This window comes from Octodon degus, unplaced genomic scaffold, assembly GCF_000260255.1.
Source record: "Octodon degus isolate 3935 unplaced genomic scaffold, OctDeg1.0 scaffold00088, whole genome shotgun sequence".
Lineage (NCBI taxonomy): Eukaryota > Metazoa > Chordata > Mammalia > Rodentia > Octodontidae > Octodon > Octodon degus.
The window spans coordinates 10,516,934-10,543,326 of NW_004524664.1; the positions used below are offsets into that span (position 1 = coordinate 10,516,934).

General features: G+C 37.8%; 1 protein-coding gene across 13 annotated transcripts in view; it reads right to left on the reverse strand.

The window, feature by feature from the left end:
- Nrg1 (neuregulin 1) overlaps positions 1 to 26,393 on the reverse strand; it is a 1,208,067-nt gene that overhangs the window by 173,262 nt on the left and 1,008,412 nt on the right. For all 13 annotated transcript variants that reach the window (XM_004637278.2, XM_004637274.3, XM_004637275.3 and 10 more), the window contains one exon: positions 1,263 to 1,440. In XM_004637278.2, the coding sequence (XP_004637335.2) occupies positions 1,263 to 1,440 (178 nt within the window). The remainder of the gene's footprint in view (positions 1 to 1,262; positions 1,441 to 26,393) is intronic.

A 26,393-nucleotide genomic window follows, 5' to 3' on the forward strand; every position in this document is an offset into this window, starting at 1 on the left:
CAGTTTCCCATACTGTATATCAGAATGTTCTTTAAAGAAAAGGTGACATTGTGTAGGAAGTGCCATAGATCTTCATATTTTAGGGCTTTGAAGCACCGCCTGCTCCAGAAAGTAGCACCCACTCTTTCTCTCACCCTTCATTCTATGCTCCTTCCAGACCAACAGATCTTCCTAACAGAACCAATAACTCACAAGCAACATACTCAATTGGACCATGGAAACTAGGAAGAAATTCCCTAATTATACTTATCAGAGCAATTAAATTAAACACTGATAAGATTCAATTAAGTCCTCATTAAAATCACTTCGTTCTCACTTGTTCATCATTGTGTGACAACTTTTTGGTAGTTACCCCATAAAATCAAAAGACAGGAGAGGACCTCTGTTTTTCTGGTTATCACTCCTGAGGATTCCCTGGAACTCTCTGAGGTGTGAGTGTGGAAAGTATCTGAACTTGATACTTCTCTAACATGTGTAGCATTGATTAAAGGACTGTTTTAAGGTAAAAATCCTACAAAGCGGTATTTAAAAATCCTACATACTCTTCCATGAGTGCAAAATGTATTTTAACACAATGGAATAATTCTTAAATATGGAAATAAAAGATGAATAACTCAGGGATAACAAAGAAGCATCAGGCAGATATATAACACATATACTAAGTTGTCACATGAAGTCCATGAAGCCCTTCTTCACACTGATGTCCTCAGAGGAGACAGTAAACAGAAAGGTAAGATCTTACTACTGCAGGCCTGATTTTTAAAAGCTGCAATCGTGGCAATAGAATTGTTGTTCAAACATTCTCACTAGCTATAGTTTTTTGCATTAGCTCCTTGTTTAAAAATAGTCACACTGAACTAATTACAATTTAATGTTCTGATAAATTTAGGTATTGAGCTTTATAACAAAGTTAGGAGTTTTGTAATGTAATGTATTCTAAACTCCACTATCTGATTTTAAAGCAATCATTGAAATTTTGGATCTATAACTATTCCAACAGTTATCGCTAATATTTTTTGTCCTTCATTTCCATCTTTCCCTACTTTCTAGAGTCTCTTCTCTATCCTTTCCTTTCTTGACCCAAAAATTATAAGAATCAATGACTCCAGCTTCTCACAATTTTTAGTCACTGTATTATGCAAAATCTTTTTATTTATTGCATATCAGATATTTCCCTAGTAAACTTATCTGTTAGGCTCTAAATGTTATTTTTGTATCATCCTATTGATAAGGACAGATTATGTTGTTGTATGCATTCTTACCCTGGCTTTTTTTGTATCTTGATGTTTTGTGGTTTGTTTTTTCGGTTTAACTCATTCCCATTCTTGAACCACTTGAACTTGAGGGCCGAGTATTCAGAACTGGTTTCACAGCGAAGCACTAGTTTGGAGCCTGCAGCTGACTCTTGACTCTTCATCTCTTTCAACCGGGGAGGCAAGGCTAAAAAAGACAGGAGGCAGAAAGGAGTTCTGATGAATAGGCAGTCTCTCAAAGGGAAACATTAATTTTCAGTGGGCCTGATCAAGGCACCATTCCAAAAGTATTACTAATAAGAAAAAAAAAATTAAAAGAGTGAGCCAGTATGGATCTCAACTTGGAGAAAAATAAAATGCCCAAGTAAAAATACTCAGAAAAGGGAGAAAGAAAACCCTGATTATAAGATCATCTCTCCACAAAAGTTTGGGTTTCTTCCTCAATCTTTACATTAATTACAGTTACAATCATTTTAGTTTACTTATAATCTTTATATGATTAAGAATCTTAAATTTGGTACTTTCAAAAAGAAAGCCTACGCTAAAGGGGAACAGGTAATTTAGCATCATTTTCAAGCATTTTCATGTCCCAAATAATACTTCATTCCCAGGTTTAACAGGTACAGAAGCATTGTACTCATTTTTTAGATAAGTTTAATTTCAGAGATGAATGATGGGTTTATTCAGGGATGTACAGTTTGTGGTTGTTGGGAGCTTGGGCTCACTTTACCAACTAATCATCAGATAACCCCCGCCCTTAAATAACAAATTTAACAACGTTAAATCTTAGCATTGATTCCTTCATTCACATCCAACATTCTTATACCACATTGCTTTTATTGAACCTGTAGCTGCTGACCCAAAACAATAAACCACCATTCCAGAAGAGCATCAAAGCCTCACTTGATGGGATTCAGATCTCTAAATCACCCCAACAAAAACTGAAAGTACATAAATTGGACATGACCTTACAGAAAAAAATACTTATATATGGAATATTTATGAATAAAATATTATCTGAGGTTTGTTTCAAACTAATATGCTAGTAAATGCACAGGCATAAAAACAAAATTACAAGTTGATAATGTTGAAAGGTTAGCAATAGGTACATATACTGACTCATTATATACAGGATCTCTGTTCTTTCATAATAAAGAGAGTTAAGAAATAAAAGCATAGATGACTGGATTTTTCTTTTCACACACAATTTCACTTAATAATTACAGAACTTGAGACCTCAACTCTCAGTTTCTGCTGAGACTCACAAAAGCCAACATGAAGGTCTACTTTTGCTCCACTTCAGGAATTAACAGGAAATCCCAGAAAACAAACCCAGGCAAATGAGACTATACCTCACTGACTCAGGGCATAATTAGACACTGGGTAAGAGCGGAGACTCCAAGGACAGCAATTAAAGCCACCAAAGACATGAACAGGAAATAGAATACCTTGCCTACTCAGGATATTTGTTTTTCTACAACTCTGCCTTCTCAAGCAAAACCCAAAACTGTCAGGAATGAGTATATGCATAAGAGAAAAAAAATCACTCCAATCCTGTGACTTCTTAGCAGTATTCCCATATTCTTATAATTACATAACCCCCTCTTCATTTATTTGGGGGCTTGGAGATGAAGTAAAGCAGATATTTAAAATGGTAGGCACATGGGCACATTAGAAAACCTACTGAAGCTTGAGGGGGTGCAACTTGAAATTCATATTTACTTTCTGAACAGCTTTCATTAAACTCTCCTGTTCAAGATATGAATCCTGACTGGTTTGTAGGCTTTAAAAAGAAACTAAATTGTCTTGTGTCTGGAATGTCTACATATTTCAATTAATGCATTGAGATCATTTTTAATTTTATGAGCTGGTGAAGGGCTGAAGAAGCAAATATAGTGGAGCTAACCTACATCCACAAAATTGATTTGCATATGTTAAGAAAAAGAAATTGTGCTATTTTATGTATGGAGGAAAAGCACTAGATTGGACTTTTCCACCGGGTTTTGCATTTTCATTTAAAACATTAAGAAAACCTTCAACATTTATTCCTTCTCCACTAAGCAAAATGCCCTATAGGAAGTATTTCAGAAATCCTTAAATCTTAATATGCACTATGTTTCCTCATCCACCAATAAATAAGTTTGTTAATGTCTGAACATAAATCTACTAGACTTTGTTTTTTGCCTAATTTGTATAAACAATCTATTATGAAATTATTTCACATCTTTTCTGCCTTTTCATTTTCTTCTTTGTCTCTTCTCTCCTTCTTTCTTCATTTATTTATTTCCTGTTTTTATTAAATAATTTTGACTCAAATATGAGACATTCAGGGCCAGGGAGATGGCTCAGTAGAATAAGCACTTCCCTGGTAGGCACAAGGGCCTGAGTTCACTCCCTGGTTAAAAAAAAAAAAAAAATTCAAATTGTGACATATTCTACAATATTAGTAGTCTAATCTTTAAAAATGTCAGTGTCATGAATAACAGAAAGTATTGACATTGACCCAGATCAAAGAGATCTATCAAATAAATACAACCAATGTACAACTGTTGATTGGCTCTTGCTTCAGGAAAAAAGTTATAAGGGACATTATTGGGACTATTGGGGAACTGGGAATAAATATCCATCAAGCACAATTCTCGTATTGTAATGCTCAGAATCTTTCCTCATTTTTGCAGGTACCTGCTGAAGTATTCACAGGAAAAATGCCATCATGCCTTCAACGAAACTTCAGATAACAAATAGGAAATACATGCATGGATAGACACATAAAGTCATAAACAAAACAAATTAAAACCTTTCTCCTCTCCCTCCCTTGCTTCCTTCCTATCAGTGCTGATGCTGTCCCAGGGCCTTACTCATGCCAAGCAAGTGTTCTATCATGCAGCTACAATGGCAGCCCTTTCTAAGTACTTTTAAATTTTAGTTAAGCCCACAGTTATAAAGGATATTTGCTCAATTATTTGAGTTAGTCAGATAACAATTTAATTGATTAATAATTTAAGCCATGACAATCGCTGCTGTCATTTAATTCTGTGAATTGTGTTGTACTGAAACCTTCACATGGCCCAAGTTCATAATCCTGACTGATCTACCAGGCCTCATCTGGCATGTCAGTACCTGCCCTGTCCTATTTGGGTTCATATGCAAAGAGCCAAAGTGTACATCCCTCCTCTTATGAGATGATTTATAATCAAATGAAACAGAGACCCTCATTTATAAGCTTTTAGTTAATATTGCTATTCATTCCCTGATATATTTACACATAATTCCAAATCCATCAGGAGAAGAAAGTTCCCAGCTACTCCCTGACTGTATCCCAGGAGTCTATGTGTAATGACGTCCCTTCTGTGTCCTCTGTACTGTGGGGGTAACCTTTTACACGAGGATATCCGGCTTGCTAGAGATCAGTTCTTTTAAGGAGCTAACTTGAAATCCTCTACAGCCCAATTGCGGGGGAGGGGACAGTACAATGCTGAAGCAGCCACCCAACTGCATCCTCCACTGTGGTGCTCTGTTCTCTGTGGGACCCATTTTCACTCCTGGCAGAGCCTACATTCAAGTAGTCAGGAAGTCTGGCAACAATAGAAATCTTCTCTTGTTTTATCTTCTGTAACGTCTGTAGTATTGGAATAGCCCTATTTCACAGATTCTTTCTAAAAGTGAAAACTAATATTGCAACTCACATGGTTTATGTTTTTCTCATCTATCCATAATGAGACAATTTTCAGTGGAGTAAATTTTCTCTTGTTAAGGATAATAAAAACTAATTTTTAATAGAATGTATTTTATTACTTTAGTTTAGTAAGGGTCTGCAGGGTCTCACTATGTAGATTGGACTTGTAGTGATCCACCTGTGTTCCCCCTTCCAAATGCTGGGATTACAAGTATGCGCCACCATGTCCAATCTCCATAGCAGTCTCAGTGCGCCTCAGGGGCGGGGCTGGCATGGCACACTGGGGATCGAACCCTGTCCTCTGTGTCTGCCTAAGCAAGCACGTTAATCTGCTGAGCTATGTGGCTGGTCCTGCAATGCATTTTAAACATAAGCAACTTTTTCAGACATAAGGTTTATTTGTATGACATAACCTTATTAATTTTACTTAAAAAGCAGAATAAAACTGACTACTCCACAGGCATAACTGTATAAGCCTAGGAAAGGTTCCTAAACCTGAACCCATATTTGTAGCTTATTTGAATCTTAAAACCACAAAAGTTGTTCTTGCCTTTCAATTCCTAGTCTAAGAGTAAATGTTCTGTTAATTTAAAATTGGTTGGAGACAAATCCAGGTTAAGTTTATTCAAATTCAGATGGTGTTCAGAGACTTTTAGGCATGAATTAATTGTATCTGGCCTAACACAGTTACAATTTTGTTTTCAACATGTTTCCCAAGAGGTGGTAATTCCATACCCTGAAACAATGTAATGATGGAGCAGGGCTTAAGCAGACTCTGCCTGAGTTTATTTCCAACTTGTCTGACATTAATGTGAACATATCCACACCCTTAGAAACGCATAAACAAAGACTGCCAGTCAAATGCAGGAAAATGGCAGTGTTTTAAAATAGAAAATCAAAAACCCCAGAGAAATGCCACATATTTTGCAGGTACTTCATTTTAGTGTATCTTTTTCACAGGATTTAAGTTTTGAAGCATTTAAACAGATCACAAATATACTCTTTGATTCTAACTCAGTATAAGCAGATATGTTAGCAAGCAGTATTTTGAAAGTCTACTTTTATACTCCTAATTTTCATTTTTGACATACCATACAATGTAAACAAAAAAGCATGCAATAATCCAAAAATACTTAGTTTACATTCTGACCACACAAAACTACAGACAATATGTTCATTTCTTTTCAATAATTTACTGAATAAGTCAATATATTGGTTAAAGGCAAAATGAATTTTCAAACAAAGGGGGCCCACGATAGAGAAGTTATTTCTTTTCTCTGAAGAACACGACAAGGCGAAGCAAGCTCACTCCCTCTGTTGGCGAGTGAATCTGAAGAAACTAAATGGAAAACCTGCCCAATATTGCTAAATCACAGTGCGCTTTCTGCCATGACTCCAAGGAAGTCTTCCTGCATAAAACCTTTTGTAAATGCCTCCACCTCACATGGCAGATCTCAGTGAAAATTGGTGCCAATTACGTTAAAGAAAGATTCATGAATATTATGAATAAATTCTCTACGCAGGGTCCGAGGAGAGAGCTCAGCAGCAGAAATGTCTGTATCGCAAGTGCAAGGTCCTGAGTTTGATCCCCAGTACCACAATAGATAGATGGATGGATAGATAGAACCTCATCTGTGCAGCATGTCTTTTGTTGAATAGTCATGTTAGAAGTAAACAAATTACAGAGGAAACTCTCTAAAATTCTTTAATGCTATTTGTCCCTCGTTGTGCTATCACACGGAGACCATTTGGGCCACACAGGAGTGGAGAAAGTTCACATCTTGCCATGCATCTGTTCTCTTCTGAGCTGCACTCGCAAATGTGGCTATAAAAGAGAAATTTTCCTCACCAGCTTAAAATGTGTACATGACTAGGTAAAAGGCAGCAGAGTCGAGCGCCAGCAGTACTTCAGAGCACCCCTAGGCTTTAATCCCCTCCCCAAATGCAGTGGGTAGTGCTGAGTTACATCAAGAATCACCCAGCAAAGTGATGATCACATGGCAAAGCCAAAGGGGCAACACTTCCCACACTGCTCTGTGTCCAGCTGAATCATGCTTTCTACCAATTGTTCCTGCTTGGATTAACTATAGCTCTTTATGAGCCAAAATGGGAGTGCAATTTGTCCTGTGTAGTCAGAAAGCTTATTTTAGGAATGGGATACACATGTATGTACCTTCATTTGAAAGACACACAATAATCTTGTATATTGCTATAAAGTATTATCAGGAATATTCTATAAATTGTCAGCAGCAAACTAAACCTAACCAGTAAGCACACCAGGAACATGCTCCAAAGTAGTCAATGTTTCTCATGCTAGCATTTCTCTCTCATTACAGTGGGAGAACATGAGTACACACCCCGCTGAATTATTCCCTGGTGAGGGTCCTGAACAAAGCTCCCAAAGCACGCCTAGAGTAAAGCCCTATATAGATGAGACAGTGCCATTTGGCGCTGTATTTTGGCATCTTGTTGCCAATACTCACAACAGTATTATGTCTATAGTCAGAACTGGCTTCTTAGGGTTCCCAAGCCTTCCTTTGGTGGGAGGTTTTACATTCGGATCTCCATTTCCTTCCTCAACGTTAAGTGTTTACCAGTTTACTTAAACACTACGATCCTTTTGGGTGCTCAATATTGAGGATCTTAGGTGCAAATCAATGCTGTCAAAACTGCTAATCCTGAGGTCACAAAAATTGAAAAATGATACCCTATATCAAAAGCCACATCTGGCAAGGGAGATAGCTCAGTGGTCTAAGTGCCTGCCTGTCTAGCTCAAGGACCCGGGTTCAATCCCTACTACTGCATGCCATGCCTCCCAGCCCCAGAACCCTGGCTGCGTTGTACTGGCCCCCGAAACCAGGTGAGTGAGTACACATGTAATGCCAGTGCTGGGGAGGCTGAGGCAGGAGGATTAATAGGGTTTGAATGGAGTAATGAGACTCTGCATCAAATAAATAAAAAATAAAAATAAAAAATACCCAACAGGTTGCACATGCACAAAAACAGAATGATTTAGCAATTTATCCTGCTAAATCTGATAATGGCAAGAAGGGCTGTGGAGATAGCCCAGTGGTCTAAGCACATGCCTAGGCAAGCATAAGGACCTGGGTTCAATCCCTGGTACTGCACCCTGTATTGGCCTACCTCAGGCACATTGAGCTAGCCACCAAGTCCAGACATGGTGGCACACACCTGTAATCCCAGCACAGGGGAGGCTGAAAATAAAGAGGGTCAATATGAGTCTGAGCTGCATAGTGAGACCCTGTACCAAATACATAATAACAAAAATAAAATTAAAAAATCTGATAACGGCAAGAGCAATTAATAGTACCTGGTCATAGTTGGTATTTAAAAGCATAGGATCTTGAGGTGTATATATTTGGTTTGACTAGTATTTAAGCTTCCAATATCTAAAAACATCAGAAGATATACCAGATACTGGAGGCCAGTCCCAAACCAGGACCTCCAGTGTTTACTGGAAAAATATGAGGAAGGGCCTAGAAGATCATAATTAAGAAATTATTCTAGAGGATTGAGAATCTGAGCCTTAACAGTATAACTAGACCCTTTCTCAAAACAGACTTTAGCTTGGTCAAGAATATAGCTCAGTGTGAAGCAAAAAAATATTTAAGATACAGTCTCACTAAGTTGTATCATCATGCAGTTGCCCCACTCCTCCTGATAATTTTTTAAAACAATATGGGCCCTGGCCAGGCACGGTGGCACATGCCTGTAATCCAGCACTCTGGAGGCTCAGCAGGAGGGCTGCTTTGAGTTTGAAGCCAGCCCTGGCTGCACAGGGAGACCATGTCTCAAAACAAAACAAGGTGGCCCTTAGAACATGTAAAAGGGCATGTGTGCCAGGCATGGTGCACACACTTGTACCCTGCTACTTGGAAGGCTTAGGCAGAGAGACCACATGCTTGAGCCCAGCCAGGGCCCATGAAGTTTAGTGGAACTCAGGCTCAGAATGATAAAACGGCTGGGGGCAGAGGGGTGAAGACACCAGGGATGAAGGTCAGTGTCAGAGCTCTTGCTTTCCAAGCACAAGGCCCCAGGCTCCAAGCCCAGTACTAGATGGAAAAAGAAAACTGAACAAAAAATGTGACCCCCTTGGGGGAAAAAGAAAATATTCCAAAGGCCAAATTTATCTTCTCAAAGACAAGATTACTTATTTTGACATTATTTTAGTGGGGATATTGGGAATTGAACTCACGACCTCATACTCGTCAGGAAGGTTCTGCGCCACTGAGCAATTAGCTCCAGCCTTGGCCACTATTTTGTGTCTTAAAGCACAGCACTAACTAGGCTTCAGACCAGGCTACAATGTGACACTAAAAAAAAATGAAATATAACTGGAGGACACACAAATAGTGTTAGCTTAATTTTGAAACTGTTCTGTTCCTCCAGATTTCTTTTATCCACCAGGTCTTCCTTGTTAGAATTTGCGGACCCTGCCGCTGCAAGCGCCTCACCAGTCTCCTTCTGGTCTTGCCTGGTCCACCTTCCCTTGGTCTCCTCCCAGAGTTAGCTTTCCCAGGCTTCAAGAGGACCCACGTTGTAGCAGCATCGGCCCTGCCTTCTGTCTGCGTTTCTCCACTCCACTGACCGGCCTCAGTCCACTTATCCTCAAGTGTGTCACTTCATGCTGAATTTCCTTTCCTATTCACATTGTGAAAGCTAGAAATTATTACTGCCATTTAGGGATGAAGAAATGTGGGTTCCTTCCCACCACTAGTGCAATGTCATAAGTCTAACTAGTTACTGAACCAGGAGTAAAACCTAGCACTTTTCTCTAGATCTGTTCTGCCCCGTTTGAGGAGGAGGCAGAAAAATGGGATGTGTACACTAAAAATCTTAGAAAAATCACTTCCCCTGATAGCTGCTGTGCTACTTTTTTGCTTTTTACAAAGAATTTTATAAAGCAGAGCACCTCTCCACCTAAGTCCACAAGAGCAATGCAATAGTGTAAAATTCTACAAGAGAGAAAGTAGAGTCAGGCGAGAGAACATTTCACCTTGACCACTGAGCTTAAACTTGTTGAAATTCCTCTTGTGTGTACAGTTCTATAGTTTTGCAATGCACATTTTATTGTGGAGGCTAAGGTAAAAATCATAAAACAGCATTAGTAATGTCAAAGCCTGTGGGATGAAGTTAAAATAAAGTCATTTTAGTACTTTCAACAACAAACACATTTAGAAGAACAGTTAATAATGTTTAGGGTTGTTCTAAGAGCTTTATGCTAACTTTTATCCTGTATAATAGGTCTAAGAAATACATAATTTGGAGAAACATAAACTGCAAGGTAAAGTAACTTGTCCATAATCTCACTGGAAGTATATTATGGAGCCAACATCTGAACCAGAAGTCTCATCCCAGAGTCCTTGCTTTTTATTTAGCAGGCCAAATAAGAAGTTCTTTTCTATTCTTTATACTTTTATAATTAAAATGTGCTAAAATTGTTTATTGATTTATCCATTATGATAATATTTTCCTGACAAAACCTGGGATAGACATACCATACAACAGGTCATTTCTACACTTACTCCAAGTACAAAAGGGGGTTTAACATAGAGGAGATTTGCAAAATGCTGGATTTCCTGATGTACTTCAGTGATATACGGGAAAATAAAACAAGACTCGAAGTTGGTATTACACACACACAAAAAAAATCTCTTAGCCATGTGACTGTCTAGCTGTCACAGAGGCCAACCTCTCAAGGGTCTCAGGGCTGAAGATCCCTACTCTCATCTCCACTGAAATGCCACAACTGCTCTGTGAGAAGGCCGCAGATTAATGTTGTTCTTTCAAGGTATAAAAGCAAAGCACCATGACAATGAAAGCAAGTGCAAACCACTGCCCAGCTGCCAGCAGCTTGAAGGTGAGCATTCTCCAGCCCCGTCTAATGAACGCTGTCACCACAGTGGCCCCCAGTTAGAAGAACATCTCACTCACACGCATGAGCAAGACGTCAGGCCGGCTCCACTGCCAGCCACTGACTTGCAGAGTTCAAATGACCCCGCATGCTTTTATATAATTTACACACAGTGAACTTCAGGTGCCGTGAGCTTATAGAACCAATCTTTTCTGTAGCCATAAACCAGGGTTTTTGTCCTCCCTTGTTTGTTATTATAGACCTGCCATATCACCTCCAAAATGTCAACTAAACAGAAAAACTAGGAATAATCCAATTAGTAAAATTTGCCACATACACATTTAGTTTCCTATTGTAATAGATTTTTTGCTGTTCTGATGTGTTTATTGCATAAGTCAATACAGAGAATGACTGGGATGTGTTAATATGCACCTTTATAACCAGTTTAGCACATTAGTATGGCTTTGTGATGCTAATTTTTGTCTTTGTAACTATCTTTTCCTTGTTCAAATTGAAAGGCATTTAATTAATGTCACAGTAATACTCTAACTTGAAAGAAGGACTTTGTGTACATGTTTTTAACTACATGAATTCCCAAACAATAGCAGTTAGTGTGGGGCTGTAATTATGTTTAAACCATGATAATTACATGACAACTTTTAAGTGATGCATATAAATAAGTGCTTGAATGACCTATAGCTATTAATTATTGATTTCTCCTATAGCCACTTAAACCTTATTTCTTTTTGTGAGGAAGAAAAATAATCAGACCAGAGCTACCAGAGCTAATCATCAAGTAAATGTGCCTTTTAAAGACCTTTTATACTCTTTGATTTTGAGGCAAGTCTGATTTCCTTATACTCATAACTTGATTTTTCCTTTTGCCACAGATAATTTTGTTAAACTGAATTAAACTTATCAATGAACAACTTACTAAACTGTATTAAATGCACATCAAGATTGAAATGGCCATTTATCACCAAGGTCTACCAGATTAAAGTTAAATTTCTCTCTGCTATGTTAATTATAGTTTTAAGTAAACAGCCTCATATGCTTTCTTAAGCAGCGTCCAAATCTGACTTTCCAAGGACCCGTACAGCCCGTGCAGCTCTCTGCATTAGTCAGCAGATCTCTGTACCACCCAGCAGCTGAATCCCCATCATTTCCTTCCAACCCACAGGAAAGGTCAGAGAAAGCAAGAGCCTTGTCGCTGGGTTCTCAGGGCCAGCAGTGTTGAAGAGGTGGAAAATGAGCAGAGTCAAGTTAAACAAACTGTTGACAGTAAGAAAGCATCAGTCATTTAGAGCAGTCTAATACTGTGGCCGATATGACAATGGCAAGGGTGCTGTATTTCCCAAAGTCCTCAGAAGGCAATCTGTAATTGGAGTTGATGTAGTTTGTACCCAACATACAATAAGAAGAACTAGAATTTACAGAAACTTTTTGCATAAAAATAAGTTCATTAAATCATATGTTGACAGTAGGAGTGAGTTGCTGCCCACTCATTCTGAGATAATCCGCAAGTCCTAGACTGCATTACAAGTCCCTCAGTACAAAGACTGTTAAAGAAACCCAAATGAAGGGCTGGCCAGATAGCTCAGTGGACTAAAGCGCCTGCTTAGGCGGGCTTAATGACTGGGGTTCAATCCCTGGTGTGCTGTGCTGGCGGCCACTCCCTCAGGTGATCCAGAGGCAACTGAGACTGGGTGTGGTACGCTTATAATCCCAGCGCTTCAGAAGCTGAAAACAGGAGGATCACTACAAGTCCAAATACATAGTGAGACCCTGTAGACCCTATAGACTCTGTCCTAAATACATTAAAAAAGAAAAAGAAACCCAAATGAGAACTTACTCAGCATGTTCAGATGATAGCTTTCTTTTCCTACTTCACCATTAAAAATATTTTTGTTTTTAGAGAGCAAGTTACTTAGATTCATTTCTAATAGTTTATAGGCCATGAATTTAAATCATAAAGTCTGCATCTAATACCCTGCTCTTGTGTTCCAGGCTCCTGAGTATTTGTCAACAATAAGAATGGAGTTAGTAAGGGAGAGAGGGAGGCATAAGAAGGGAGGGACGGAAGGAGGGAAGGAGGGAGAAAGGGATAGAGAGAGACATAGAGAGAGAGGGAGAGGGGAGAAAATGAATGATTGTATATGGAAAGTGAGAAACCTAGTGCTAATATCCTTGTTTCATCTTGTTTAGTCATAACCTACTCCAAAATCTCAATAAAACAATCTAAAAAAAAATCTAGTTTTGTTCCACCACCCCCCCCCCCCCCCCGAACCAGGGATTGAACTCAGGTCCTTGCACTTGCCAGGGAAGCGCTTATTCCACTGAGCCATCTCCCATGCCCCAAAAAATCTAGTTCTTGAAGGGGAGGATATCTATTTTAATAGAGTTGTATAAATCAAATGCAAAGCAATAAATACATTTAGATATTCTTTAAAGTTAAATATCATCAATGCTGACTTAACACCCAGGGTATACAAACCATTAAAAATTCAGAAAGTGTCAGACGATATAAACTCAAATGACACAAACTAACATAGTTAACACCTGAAAAACTACACATAACTTTGGTCATTCCTCAGGATTAAAAACATGCATAAAAGGCAGATAAACTAAGAAGAAAAAGGGTCACTAAAATGTTCAAAGGAGCATTAGAGTACTGAGGAGAAAAAGGCCAGGCAATTGTCTTTGAAGCCATGTGCCTGCCCAGTAGCCAAAGAATTCTTTCTGATGCACAGGCTACACCAATTCCCAGGAAACCCTTGATGTAAGAACCAAGTATGTAGTCTTGGAGTTGAAAAGGAAATGAGGTTTTGCACAGTAAGTATAATTTGGAAAATGCTTATTCTGGGGTATTATACAGAAAAATGACGTAGGAAGTAGCATGTAGGGGAGAAACGGGGCTTTGAAGCCGAAGAGGTGAGCTCTGCTTCCAACTTCACTGCCAGAAGCTCTGTGGCTCCCTCAAACTGTGTCCCCTCTGTGAGGTGCATCCGGCCCTCCTGCAGGGTGGGCCTGAAATACTCAGGATGGAGTGAGAGGGCGCAGGTGTGGCATCTCATGTGACTGGGACGCTGACAAACACAGCAGCACTGCACTGGTAGTAGCTCTTTATTTTTGTAATAGCAGATACATAAGGAATTAACTAAATTCATGAATGAAAGATTCTTTAACTTCCTTTAGTGGGGATTAAAATACAATTAGGTTGTCTAAAGCTTCCTTCATAGAAGCAGCTTGCATTATCAGTGACACATCCTGGGCTCATCTGGATGACATTTCTTATAATACTATTATTTAGTCTACTATTTATGAAACACTTATATTATTATCTCATATCAGCACAAAAACATATACTCCAGATATACATATGTGTGTGTGTGTGTGTGTGTGTGTGTGTGTGTGTGTGTGTAGGGTCTGCACTTTACTTAGTAAGTGGTACTATAGCAATATTAATTTCTCAGTATTGATCAATATAATAAGGCCATGTAACATTAAAGGGATTGGCAAAAGGCTACTGGCAAATTCCGCTTAACATTACAACTTTTCTATAAATCTAAAATTATTGTTTCCATCATTCAACGAAGTCCAACTTTTATATCTTTTGAATAGTAAGTTAAGTGGCCCTCTTCTGTGTTCCTATAAAACATCGTGCATTTTATCTTTGTAGGTGTTTATTTCACTGAAGAGGTAAAAAGGCCCGCGAAGTCAAAGATGTTTCTTTTTCAGTGATTCGTTTATCCTAGTAACAGGGTGCTTGCTGCTGTTTGCCAAGTGAAAGAATGACGAAATAAAAATCAGCCTGTGATCCCAATATTCCATATCAAATAAGCCAGTAGTTTCTCTCTAATTCATAGAACCTGTACTAAACACAATGAATTTATCAGGGCTATTCTTAGTTTTCCTACTATTATGACATGAACTCTTTATATTGTGCCCTTAGCCAAACACATCAGAATATTCTACTGACCTGTAAGAATTTCTGGCATCCAGCTCACTAATACAGTTACATGGCCTCTTTCTTTTAGGTATTTCTCAATTTCCATTCATTAAACAAATACTTTTGTGTGTTGTTATAAGATGATCACTATTTTAAATATGGGCATTTAGGCATGAATCAGACAAAGAAAATACCTATTCTGCTAAAAGTTATATCCTAGTTAGAAAGGAACAGAGAATCCATTAACTGATTACAAGATAATATGACCTAGAAATAAATCCTTCATCTTTATGACCTGAGATCACTAAAATTGAGGTTGCTATATCTTCTCCACTTGATCATGCAATACAACGTTCTTTTCTATTTAAAATGACTTTGAAAATTGATCACTAAATCTATATGCAAACAACTAATATTAATCATTTTATGCTCTCAGTTGAGACTCTGTCATTTTGAAAGTTTATAGTAATAACTTGTTTTCCTTACTCAAAACATTTGTCAGAATTTCTTTACACAAATTATATGTCAATTCCATGTTCTACTGTGCTACAATTTTATCACTTTAGGTCTAAATATAAATCCCGAAGAATATCTTTTTTTTGAGGTACCGGGGACTGAACTCAGGATCTTGTGCTTGCCAGGCAAGCAATTATTCTACTGAGCTATCTCCCCAGCCCTGAAAGCTATTTGTTAAAAGCTAAATTCAAGTCTTTGCCATATGCTAGTCTTTTGGCCTTAGGCAAATTATTAAAATTTTCTAAGCCTCAGTTTCCTTAAAAAAAGTAAACTGTGATAGAACCTTACCTCATAGGGCTGCTAAAAGGAATAAGTAAAAATACCGCAATTAAAGTACTTAGCAGTCAGTGAGGGTCACATGACAACGCCAACAAATGTTGGATATTATTTAAGTATTTAGTCAATGTCAGCAGTTTATGAAGCTTTGTACATTAATATAAAGTTCTAGAATAACTGCAGATGCCGACACTAGTTCCTGTGCCAGGCAGAATAATGGCTGTCAAAGATATGAACTCCTAGACCTTGGAACCTGTGAATGTATTACTTTATATTCAAAAGAAACTTTAGAGATGACAAGGTTGAGGATGCTGAGATGAGGAGATTGTGTTGTATTATCCAGGAATACAAATAGAATCTTGGGAATCCTTAAAGCTAGACAGTCTCTTGTTGGCATCATTGAAAAGAAAAAAATAAAAATAGGAATGTCACATTTCTGGCTTTGAAGTCAGAGGATGGGTGGCCTAAGCCAAAGAACTGAAACTTGAAGAAGCTGAAAAGGGCAAGTACAGAAACGCATGCTCTCTCAGAGCTGCCTGTGGTCCTCAGAAAACTTGATTTTAACACACTGAAGCCCACCTTGGAATTTCAACTGTAAGATAAATAAATTTGTGCTCTTTTGAGCTTCTAAGTTTGTGGTAATTTGTCACAGAAGCTTAACGCAATTCCCAAAGAGAAATCAATTGTGCTGATGCTCTAGTATCAGCAACTGAGAAAGGCTCACCTTATGATAACACACAGAAACTTAGTATATAGCAAAACAGAGGAATTGGGGTGTGGCAGAACCATGAGCGAGACACACTTCACCTCCATATCCTTCTATTCAGGGTCCATGAAAGAAACTCATGCCAAGCACAGCTTCAGATGAACAGCAGATGAAAACCCTAGAAACTGACCTCGACCACTGGGAATGAGCGAACTCTCTCACTGGCCCTGTTTCTTTTTTATGAAATAAAATAGCAGAACATCTCATTCCTGTTAAGCTACAGAATGAGTCATGGAGATCTATGCTTCTCCATGACTCCGTGTGTTTCAGGAACTCATGAACAGAGTCACTAAGCTGATTTTTATGTTTAAACATGATAGATGTATAGCAGCATGCCAACAGTAATTCAGTTTGGGGGAGACAAAGGGTGCAAGAACAAGAAGCGGAGAGGGGGAAGAGGAGAGAGTTGTATTAGATTTTCTAAGGTTTTATAAAGGCTTGAATTTTAAGAAACTAACTTCTCCATATTGGTACAAATATGCTCAAGTTTGGCAGGTAGAGTAACAAACTAAATTGTTTTGTAGTGTCTATACTATTCAAGTTAGCTATAGTTTGTCTTGGTTTTTGAAAAATATGACATTTGGGAATATTAACAAAAGGACTTAAGCAAAATCCACAAATTAAGTCATTACAGATTTACATTCACTTCTGGGTTGATGTCTAATGAAATCTCTCATTAATTCCTGTTGGAGCTTTCTAAAGAAAGCTATTTCTTGCATAACTTCAGTATACCTCAAATATCTTACATAACACAACAGAACACTATGGAACAAGACCAAGAACGCTCAGCATATCTGTCAAGAAGTGAGAGCAAATCAGTCTGTAACAGGACAAGTTATTCTGAAACAATTTAAAGGCTACAGAAATAGGACACTTAAGAACTCAGTGCAGACCACCTCACAGACAGGGCCTGGGGCCATTCCTGGAAAACTGCAATGTGAGAAACTCATAGGCAATGCAGAAAATCTCTTTGCTTTAACCATCAAAAACTCCAGTTCTAAGAATTTTACAAGTAACAGAAATAAAATAAACAGCAAAATGTCACCAGAGGTTCCACAGGCATGTGCTTCAGTAAATAAGTCAGTCCTAAATAGGAGCACGATGTCAGTGAAGTAACGATGGCAAGCAATGAGGGACACGCTTCTGCAGATTAAAGAGTCTGCCTTAAATATCTTTGAAGACCTTAGAAGGCAAAGTGGACAGTCAGATAGATGTGTACACCTACTTTAAGTAATGGCTAGGTCAGCATCTTTAAGAATCTCTCTGTTTTTATTACATTAGAGTATCTGCAGAAAGTGCTGGCATAAAAGTTCTTGCAAAGATAGTTCCCCATTTTGTGAAATAGTGGTATGTATCCATTTTAAAAAATTCAAATATGGATACAATATTTAATTCAGATTAACTAAATTGTTAAGAAACAAGTATAATTATATTAGCTATTAGAATCATTATTATTTTTGTTTGTGCTCCAGGTGCTAGCCCCTAAGTTCTGGGTTCTTCACCCAGCTTCATTCTCTCCAGAAACTCCATTAGGGTTCATGTGCATCTTGTAAAATGAGTCTTTCTCCTCCAGGAATGCAACCTGGAGTTCACAGTGAGACAGGGACCTTCCTATGCTATTGCAGGCCCTTTCCTGGGGTCCAGAGGCTTCCCCCATTTTTGGTGCATAGCTAAGTCACTTGCACAAGTTGATCAAAATGAGTATGAAGTATGTATTCATGGAACCCTAAAAGATCCTCGGGCAGCAACCAAAGAATCTGCTCTTTCACTGGCTAGGGTGTGTGGTAAAGCACTAGCCTGGCATGTGTGAGGCTCTGGGTTCAATCGCAGGCACTGTAAAACAAAAGAAAATGAACACAACAACAATAACAACAAATACTGGCTTTTTAAAAATATTCCAAATAATTCTTATCCAAATGGCCCAGTCACCACATTTGGAGACTATCATACCGTGCTGAGGGTGATCTTCTGCAAAAATCAAACAGCCAATACCAAGAGATAATGCCCATTCCACAAAGTCTTTCCCATACTTTGAGTACATAAAATTTATTTTCGTGGGTGAATTAAAGAGAAATAAGACTTGATGTATCTTTTTTAAAAATTGAGAACTTGTAGAAAGAGAGAAATGTGAGTTGTGTTTCTTATGAGTAGTGCTATAATTGGTGGCATTTATAAGATGCAAATTCTGTTCTTTTCTATTTAAAATACTAAGTGCTGGGGCTGGTGAGATAGCTCAGCAGACTAAAGCACCTGCTTAGGCAAGCTTAGGCAAGTGCAGGGACCACAATTCGATCCCCAGCACCACATGCCATGCCAGCTCCATCCCCAGGGAGGGGCTGAGCTGGCCACAGAGTCCAGGTGTAGTAGCACAAGCCTGCAATCCCAGCACTGGTGAGGCTGAAAGCAGTAGGATCACTATGAGTCCTAGTTGCATAGTGAGACCCCGTAACAGCCAAATACATTACATGATACAATACAATACAGTACACAATGCTTAGACTTAATTACTTAAAAAGAGAAATGAGGGACAAAGAAACCATTATTCAAAATGTTTCTACTGTTTACCATCCATCTTTATGTGTAAGGAAAGGTTGATTATTCTTTAGGTAGGAGCAAAGACTTATTTGATACTATTTAAACAACTGATTTAAATACTGCATTATTTGAAGACTGTTATGAAACTAGAATTTATCTGTTTTAAAAAATGACTAGCATGTTAGGTGCTGCATATACTAGTGTGATTTAGCTAATGTATACCATACATATTTTAGGAGTCACATTATGTATAATAAATATACACAATCATACGTATTGATTTAAAAATCAATTTTAAATCACAAAGTACACTGTACTAATTAGGAACACATTTTGGAGTCCTAGCATTCAGGTTATTCAAAAATACATTTTCTCTGCTACTTACAGCTATATAAGAAAAAGAATCAAACACTTAAATTTATGTTTTCTATAAGATTAGAATATGCAGGTCTTCAGATTTCAATGAGTAAATCTTAAAATCAATACATAAGAACTATAAAAGATAAGTCCCAGCCCTGCCATTCTCAGCCTTAGTTTAACCCTCATTGGGATATTCAAGCTATACCTTAGTATTATTATTCAATTTTACAACAAGAGTAATACTTAATCTCACATATACTTGTTACTAGTACTTGGCTACTTGGTTACTAGGCAACCACAAATGTTAATGCCAATGTAGATATTATTATCTCTAGCTTAGACCTCTCCCTTTAGAACTAGACATCTGTCAGTACTACTTTTCTCAAAAATAGCACAAACCTCCATTGGTTTGAACAGACAAAAAATATTATTTTCCAAGTTAATTTGTCCTCTCCACAGTTCTTGACCAGTTTCAGTTAATTTTATTCCCATCACCCCCATTCTATCACTGATAGTTCCAGAAAGGGAACTTTTACAGTATTAGGCAATAAGCAGAACCAATAGACCAAAAACCAGTCAACTATAAAGCAACCATGAAAGTAGGAGAGAGGAGAAAGAAGAAGCCTGACAACCACAAAAGCAATTGAAGATGAAGTGAGCTGAAACACACATCCTAGGAAAGAGGAAGTCCCTAGGAAAGGATGGCACATCACGAACGCCCGCAATTCCCAGCATACATGCCAAGCAGAAGGTGCGTCAGCTAGATTGAACAGGCCAATCCTGAAACCTGCGGAAGGGACACAATATGGAGCTGGAAGAGGAGCATTCATTCTGAAAGAGCAAGGAAAAGGAGTTGGCTTTTATTTTGTGTTTAGTTTTAGATTTCTTTAGGGTTCACTTTTCCTGAGACATCTGGTTACTTCTTAGCAACAGAGAATTCCATGACTTCAGGGCTGACACATAACTGGTTCTTTCATAGTAGCTTGGCTTCTGAACAGGATTCAGGGTTCAGCAATTCTGAGTACAAATGTGAGACAAGTAAATGGCAAATCTGTAGTATATATAATGCATGAAATAAAAAAAATCTATATGATCTCATCAACCATTAGTTCTGGGATTTCCTAGAAAATAATTTTTGGATAAATTTACCATCAACCTTTTGAAAACCTGCTGACATGCTATGAAGACCTAGATTTCTAGCAAAAGGAGCACTGGCTAAAAAACATAAGAAACACCAGGAAAATAAAAAGTAAGTATTCTTGTAGCAAACAGTAAAAATAGTTATTTTATTGCAGATATTGGGATGATAATTCCTCAAGGGACAGTAGAAACCAGCAATAGATGATTCACATGTCAAGTTCTTCCCACAATCTGGTGTTTTATATAAAGCTTTATTAGAACAGTCACAAGCATTTGCTGTTAAACTGTCTTAGCTACAACCTTATAGTTCTTTTTTTACAAAAATATTTGCAGACAGCCTTGTTACCAAGTAGCATAGATCATCATAGAACATGTAGTGCATTTCATCTAAGAATTAGAAATGTCTAGTTTTATTAAAAAAAAGACACAAGAGTGGTAATAATCCATGTGAGCTACAGTTTTGAGATCAATAAATAAAATGAGTATGCAGGGTGAAATATTGTTCCAGCTCTTCTCAATGGCATACGAATGCTAAAGGAACTATATCCTCACTCCATTAAGAAGAGCTGAAACAATGCTTATGATAAATGATAGTATTACATGAGTCAAGAAAAAACAACTCTCTTTATGTGTAAATGTATATATTTTAATACATAAACCAATGCTGGGGAAATCAATCTCCAGCCAGAAAAAAATAAATGCTATGAACTTTTGACTTAATACTTGAATATATTTACTTGGTGTGCCTAATTTTATTTAATGACAATTTCCCACCTAGAAAAACATAACAAGTTCATCTATCCTCTGACTAGCAGAATCTCTGTAGGAGAAGAAAATGGAGAAAAGAACAATGATGAGGCTTGTAGAACATTACAGACACAGTGATGGACTATCTCACCCATCTAGAATCCTAACAATTGCATCTACCCAACAGAAAAAATGTTTTTGTTACTAGACTAGTAATATATAAAATCTTTTCTCCCATCTAAATTTGAGAGGTAAGCTCATTACACTCATGATGTCAGTGCTTTTCAACTATCACAAAGCTGACTAGGATAAAATGTAAATTGGGATAATGCATTGTCCCTAAGTAGGAGCTCTGCGGGGATTAGGGCTATGACAATGAATTTTCCTCTAAAGAATGAAGCTTTGGCTAAATGAGTCAAAGCTGCACAGTGAGAACATGAGAAGACTTTTTAAAGAGAATAATTTAAAAAAATATAGAATTTCAAAAACAAGACGATAGAGAATCTACAATGGTTGTTATATTGCATATTGTTATTTTCAAAGAAGTGTTCAGATTACCAGATTATAATCATGCAAAACTGGTAAAAACAGTTCTAGAAAATCAAGCAGTAACTGTTCCTTATAAGAAATCAATAGAAAGTTGCAATACAGAGCCGGCCAAATAGCTCAGTTGATTAAAGCACCTGGATAGGCAGATGCAGTGAATGGAGTTCGATCCCCAGTGTGCTGTGGTAGGCCCACCCCCAGGGTGCGCTGAGATATCTATTGAGACTGGGCATGGTAGGGCGTGTTTGTAATCCCAGCTCTTTGGGAGGCTGAACACAGGCCAATCACAAGTCTCATCTACCCAGTGAGACCCTGTAGACTCTAAAGACCCTTACTAAAATTTAAAAAAGGAAAAAAAAAAAGACATTAGTAATACAATTATCTTTGCTATCGTGTGTGTGTATGTGTGTGAGTGTGTGTGTGTGTGTGTGTGTGTGTAGTTTCCTTTTCTTTTTTCTTTCTTTTCACCCTTCTCTCATCCCCATTGTCTCATTCCCATTCTCTCATCCTTCTGAGCAGTATCTCTCCCTTTCACAATATCTATTCTAGAAAAGACCTTATCTAGCAAACTTGATTTTGTCCATTGCTTAAACCAGGTGGATGCTATTTTGTGCAACGTGTTCTTCTGAGAGCTCTAATATCCTTGACATTGCTTACAGTGTTCTATAACAGGGAACAGTGGGGGGAAAGTAACTTTAAAATCAAAAACTGAGAAGTTGAGGAAAACAGACTTCAGACACATTTGCTGAATGTGACACTTATGTTGTAATTATTTCTAAAATTTGTTGCAATTGTTTCTTTGAAAGAGGAAATAACAATGAAAGTAGATTGGAATTAAATATTTGGAATACAAAGTCCGGGAGACACAATTCGTCAAACACAGGCAACTCATGAATTTAGGAAAAATACAAGATAAAAATGAACATAGAGTGGAGGGGAACTATTTACCTTGGGAACTAAATTCCAAGTCAGGTTTTGTCTTTCAAAGGCCATGTGTATGTATATATGTAACATTAAATAGATACATATAACTATTTTAAAATATTTAAAATATTTAACAAATAACGTGTATGTAAATTTTTTCTAACCATGGAATTATTTTATGGTATACTTTAATTCCAAGCCATTCAATTCACCCTGACTGGTAATAATGAGAAAAAGCTGACACCAGGATTTTGAAATAGAAAGTAAGTACAAATAATGGTGAGGGAAATGCAGGAGTGGCCATAAACTCAAGCTTTTAGAAAACTGCTTTCTTTTAGCGTGTGTGAAGGTAAATGAATCTAAACTTTCTTTACTAAGACTGAGCTTAGAGCCAGCAGAGGCACTGAGAGGGAAGGAGCCAAGCAAGAGGAAAACACAGCTCAAAACCCTGACGCTGGGATCCGAAAGTCAACACCGACTCAGCCAGTTGTAAAATCTTGATGGCCATGGATTTAGGGCCAGATGCTGGATGAAGGGGTGGTGTTCAAAAACCTTCTCCCCCAACGGACATCAGTAAAAACCAAAGAAGATGAATTTACAAGCATCTTACATCGCAAACAAACTAAGAACCGAAAATATTTCCAATGAGTAAGAAATGCTAAATAGAAATTAATTATAGAGCCAAGCATACAACATTACTTATTTCAAGTAGAGATGTCATTGCTGTGTCTTTAATTAGGGGCACTGTCTTTACTGACTCATTTTATTGTCTATAAAAATGTTACAAAGACCATAAGTTCACTCCTAACTTCAGTCCTCCTAATCCACCTTTCCCACCACAGGCTCTTCCAGTACATATTAAGTGCAGCTCATGCTGATATAAATACATGTAATTTATATCTGTACTATGCAGATATTCATATACAAATTCCACTTTTTCATAAGTAGTAAAGAATAAGGAGATGTTAGGGACATGCTTTAGATTAACTATCTGAGTACGATGAGTTCAATGTCATTCATATCATTCACCTATACTCCTATTATCAATATCCAATACTCATTTTCCACATTAGCATAATTACTTTCTTACTGATTATGTGAAAGACCCATAATCATCAGTAATCCAGTTATATATGCAGTACTTTATTCTAGAAGATTTCTTTCAAAACGAAAGTAGATATCCAGGGCTTTCAGACTTTTAAGTTAAATGGTAAATTGGATTTGCAATGACATTACATTTGAAATATTCTGGTTGCATCTTGATCACCATAAGAGGTTTAATAATAGAGTAGAACATGATACTAATCTAGAAAGATCATAGAAGTGTTTTCAAACTAACTGGATAAAATTCAAATAGTAGTCAACACAGAAAAGAAAAAGGCAAGCCTCCTGTTCTTGAAGTTTGTATATATATGGCTACTTCTCTAAAAGTGTCCCCTAGTATTGAGAACATAAATTTCTTGTGAGTAAGAATTGTATTTTATAGTTGTGATTTATGTCTAAGACCTTGCACAATGTAAGGAGCATATGTGACTGTTAATTATTTGTTGAATGGCTGGGCATAGTGGCATACACCTATAACCCAGCATTCAGGAGGCTGAGGCAGGAGGGTTGTTGCAAGTTCAAGGCCAGCCTATGCTACCAAGTGAGTTCAAAGTCATCCTGAACTACATAGTGAAATTCTGTCTCAAAAAGATAAACAGGGGAGAGGAGAGATAGCTCAGTAGAATAAGCGCTTGCCTGGCAAGTGCAAGGGCCTGAGTTCAACCCCTGGTTCTGAAAAAAAAAAAAAAAAAAAAGACAAACAATTATTTGTTGACTGAACAAATACACAAGCTTTCTGGAGGAAATCAAGGATTTCACACAAATGCATCTTCCCAACTGTGAGAGAAACCCACAAGAAAACTTGAGGAATAATGGCAAAACACAGAAAATGAGTAAATGTTAAAAGGAAGTACAAGTGCTTCCCTGGCAATATGACAGTTTTCATGTAATTTTTCTGACAGGTATCAACTATGATGACTCTCCTATATGCTCTTTTCTTCTTGAAAAGAGAAAATAGTGGATGCAAGTTCTACTAAAGCAACCTTGACTTAGATATATTAGTGCTGTCTTCAGACCTCTGCAGGAAGTAGACCATGGAGAATGAACACACTCAAATACACATAACACATACACTTCAAGAACCATCTTATAGAGATCCCGGTCTTCCAGTACAATTTTCCACTAGGTACTGTGACAAGCTTCATTTTCTGCCCTTGTCAAGGATGCTCTGGGTCATGTGGTTCCTAGATGAACTGCTCCTGCATTTGTTTCTTTTGTTCTTCCTCTGCACTAGACGTTGCATTTAACAATTGGTTTCATGGATCGGGTCTCTTAAAACGAGAGAGCACAAGAGTATAGAAAGAGAGAAAGAGCACCAGAAAAAAGCTTGACATTTCCATGAGCTCATGGAAATGATAGCAGAGGCTGTTTTTTGCAGTGCCAATCTTGGGATGCAAAGAAAGTAAAGAGGGTTAAGCATGCTTCTAAAGTAAAGGGCTGTTGTGGTTCAGTTTCACAAGCTAAAAAGTAACTTTCCCAGCAGCATAGAGAGTAATAGGAACAGTTGCTGAGGGAAATGCTGGGGAAAAAAATACTAATTAGCCAAACAAGATCTTCAGCAGCAGAACTGAGAGTAGCAGATACAGGTCCTACTTGAGAGACAATTCTGGGCTGCCATACAGAAGGCTGGGTCTACACCAGACACCTGGAAAGCAGAAGAAAAAGTGGAGCTCACTTAACAATTTAACCTCATTCAGTTGGTCTATTGACTTCAATAGTCTATGGCTGCATCTGACATTTACTGAGTTCTAATTATGAATCAGCTATGATTCTAAATAAACAGAAGTGTTTGACACACTCTCTGTCATCAAGATGCCAAGAGTGCATTTCATCTTACCTGGTTAGCCATGCTCTTTCTGAAATGCCGGGGCTGATTTTTGGTGCAAAGCTAGGTTCAAGGGCACTAGGGTTGAGGGAGTGAGTGCTACCTGCCCTTCATAGCCTGGATAGGATACAATGGATAGAAAGAGCTGTGATCAGTCCTTGTTGGTGTGCTGCCTTCTGCCCACCATGAACTGTTTCTCTACTGTCATGCCACCATGCCTTAGAGCCAACTGATTATGGACTGCAACCTCTACAAACTGTGAGCTAAGTAAACCTTTTCTCCTTTAATTTGGGTGTTATGTATTTTGTCTCAGAAATGAGAAAAGTAACTAAGACAACTCTGAAAGCTGCCCAAACAGGGCATTCTGCAGAAACTACAACCTGATTTTGGGTTTGAACCCAGGGGAAAGAGAAATTGGAGAGGATGAGAAAAACATCTTTAGGTCCCCAAAACAATGTATATCTTATCCACTAGTAATGATATAAAGAATGTTTCTTTGCTATGAAACAGCTTTCTCAAAAACACACTGCACCTCTACTGAGTTGAAGCCAATTTTGCAGGCACTAGAGCTTAACCTTTTGAAGGCAGTGGCAGCTGATCTGAAAGACACAGATTTTTAACATGCTGCTATGAGGTAACACCTGACCCACAACCTCTGCAGGGTCAAAAGAATCAGATCTCCTAGGAAATTACACAACACTGGGTTAAGAGTAAACATCAACAGCTATAAAGAAGAACTCACTTAAACAGAAATACCAATTACCCTCCACGTTTTTCCCAAACCATGGTTTCAACTGCAGGATCATTACTTATGATATGTCTCAAAGTGCTCTAACATCAATCATTTAATCCTTAGATACATTTCTAAAGGACAATCTCATCATCCTGCATTTGACAATAC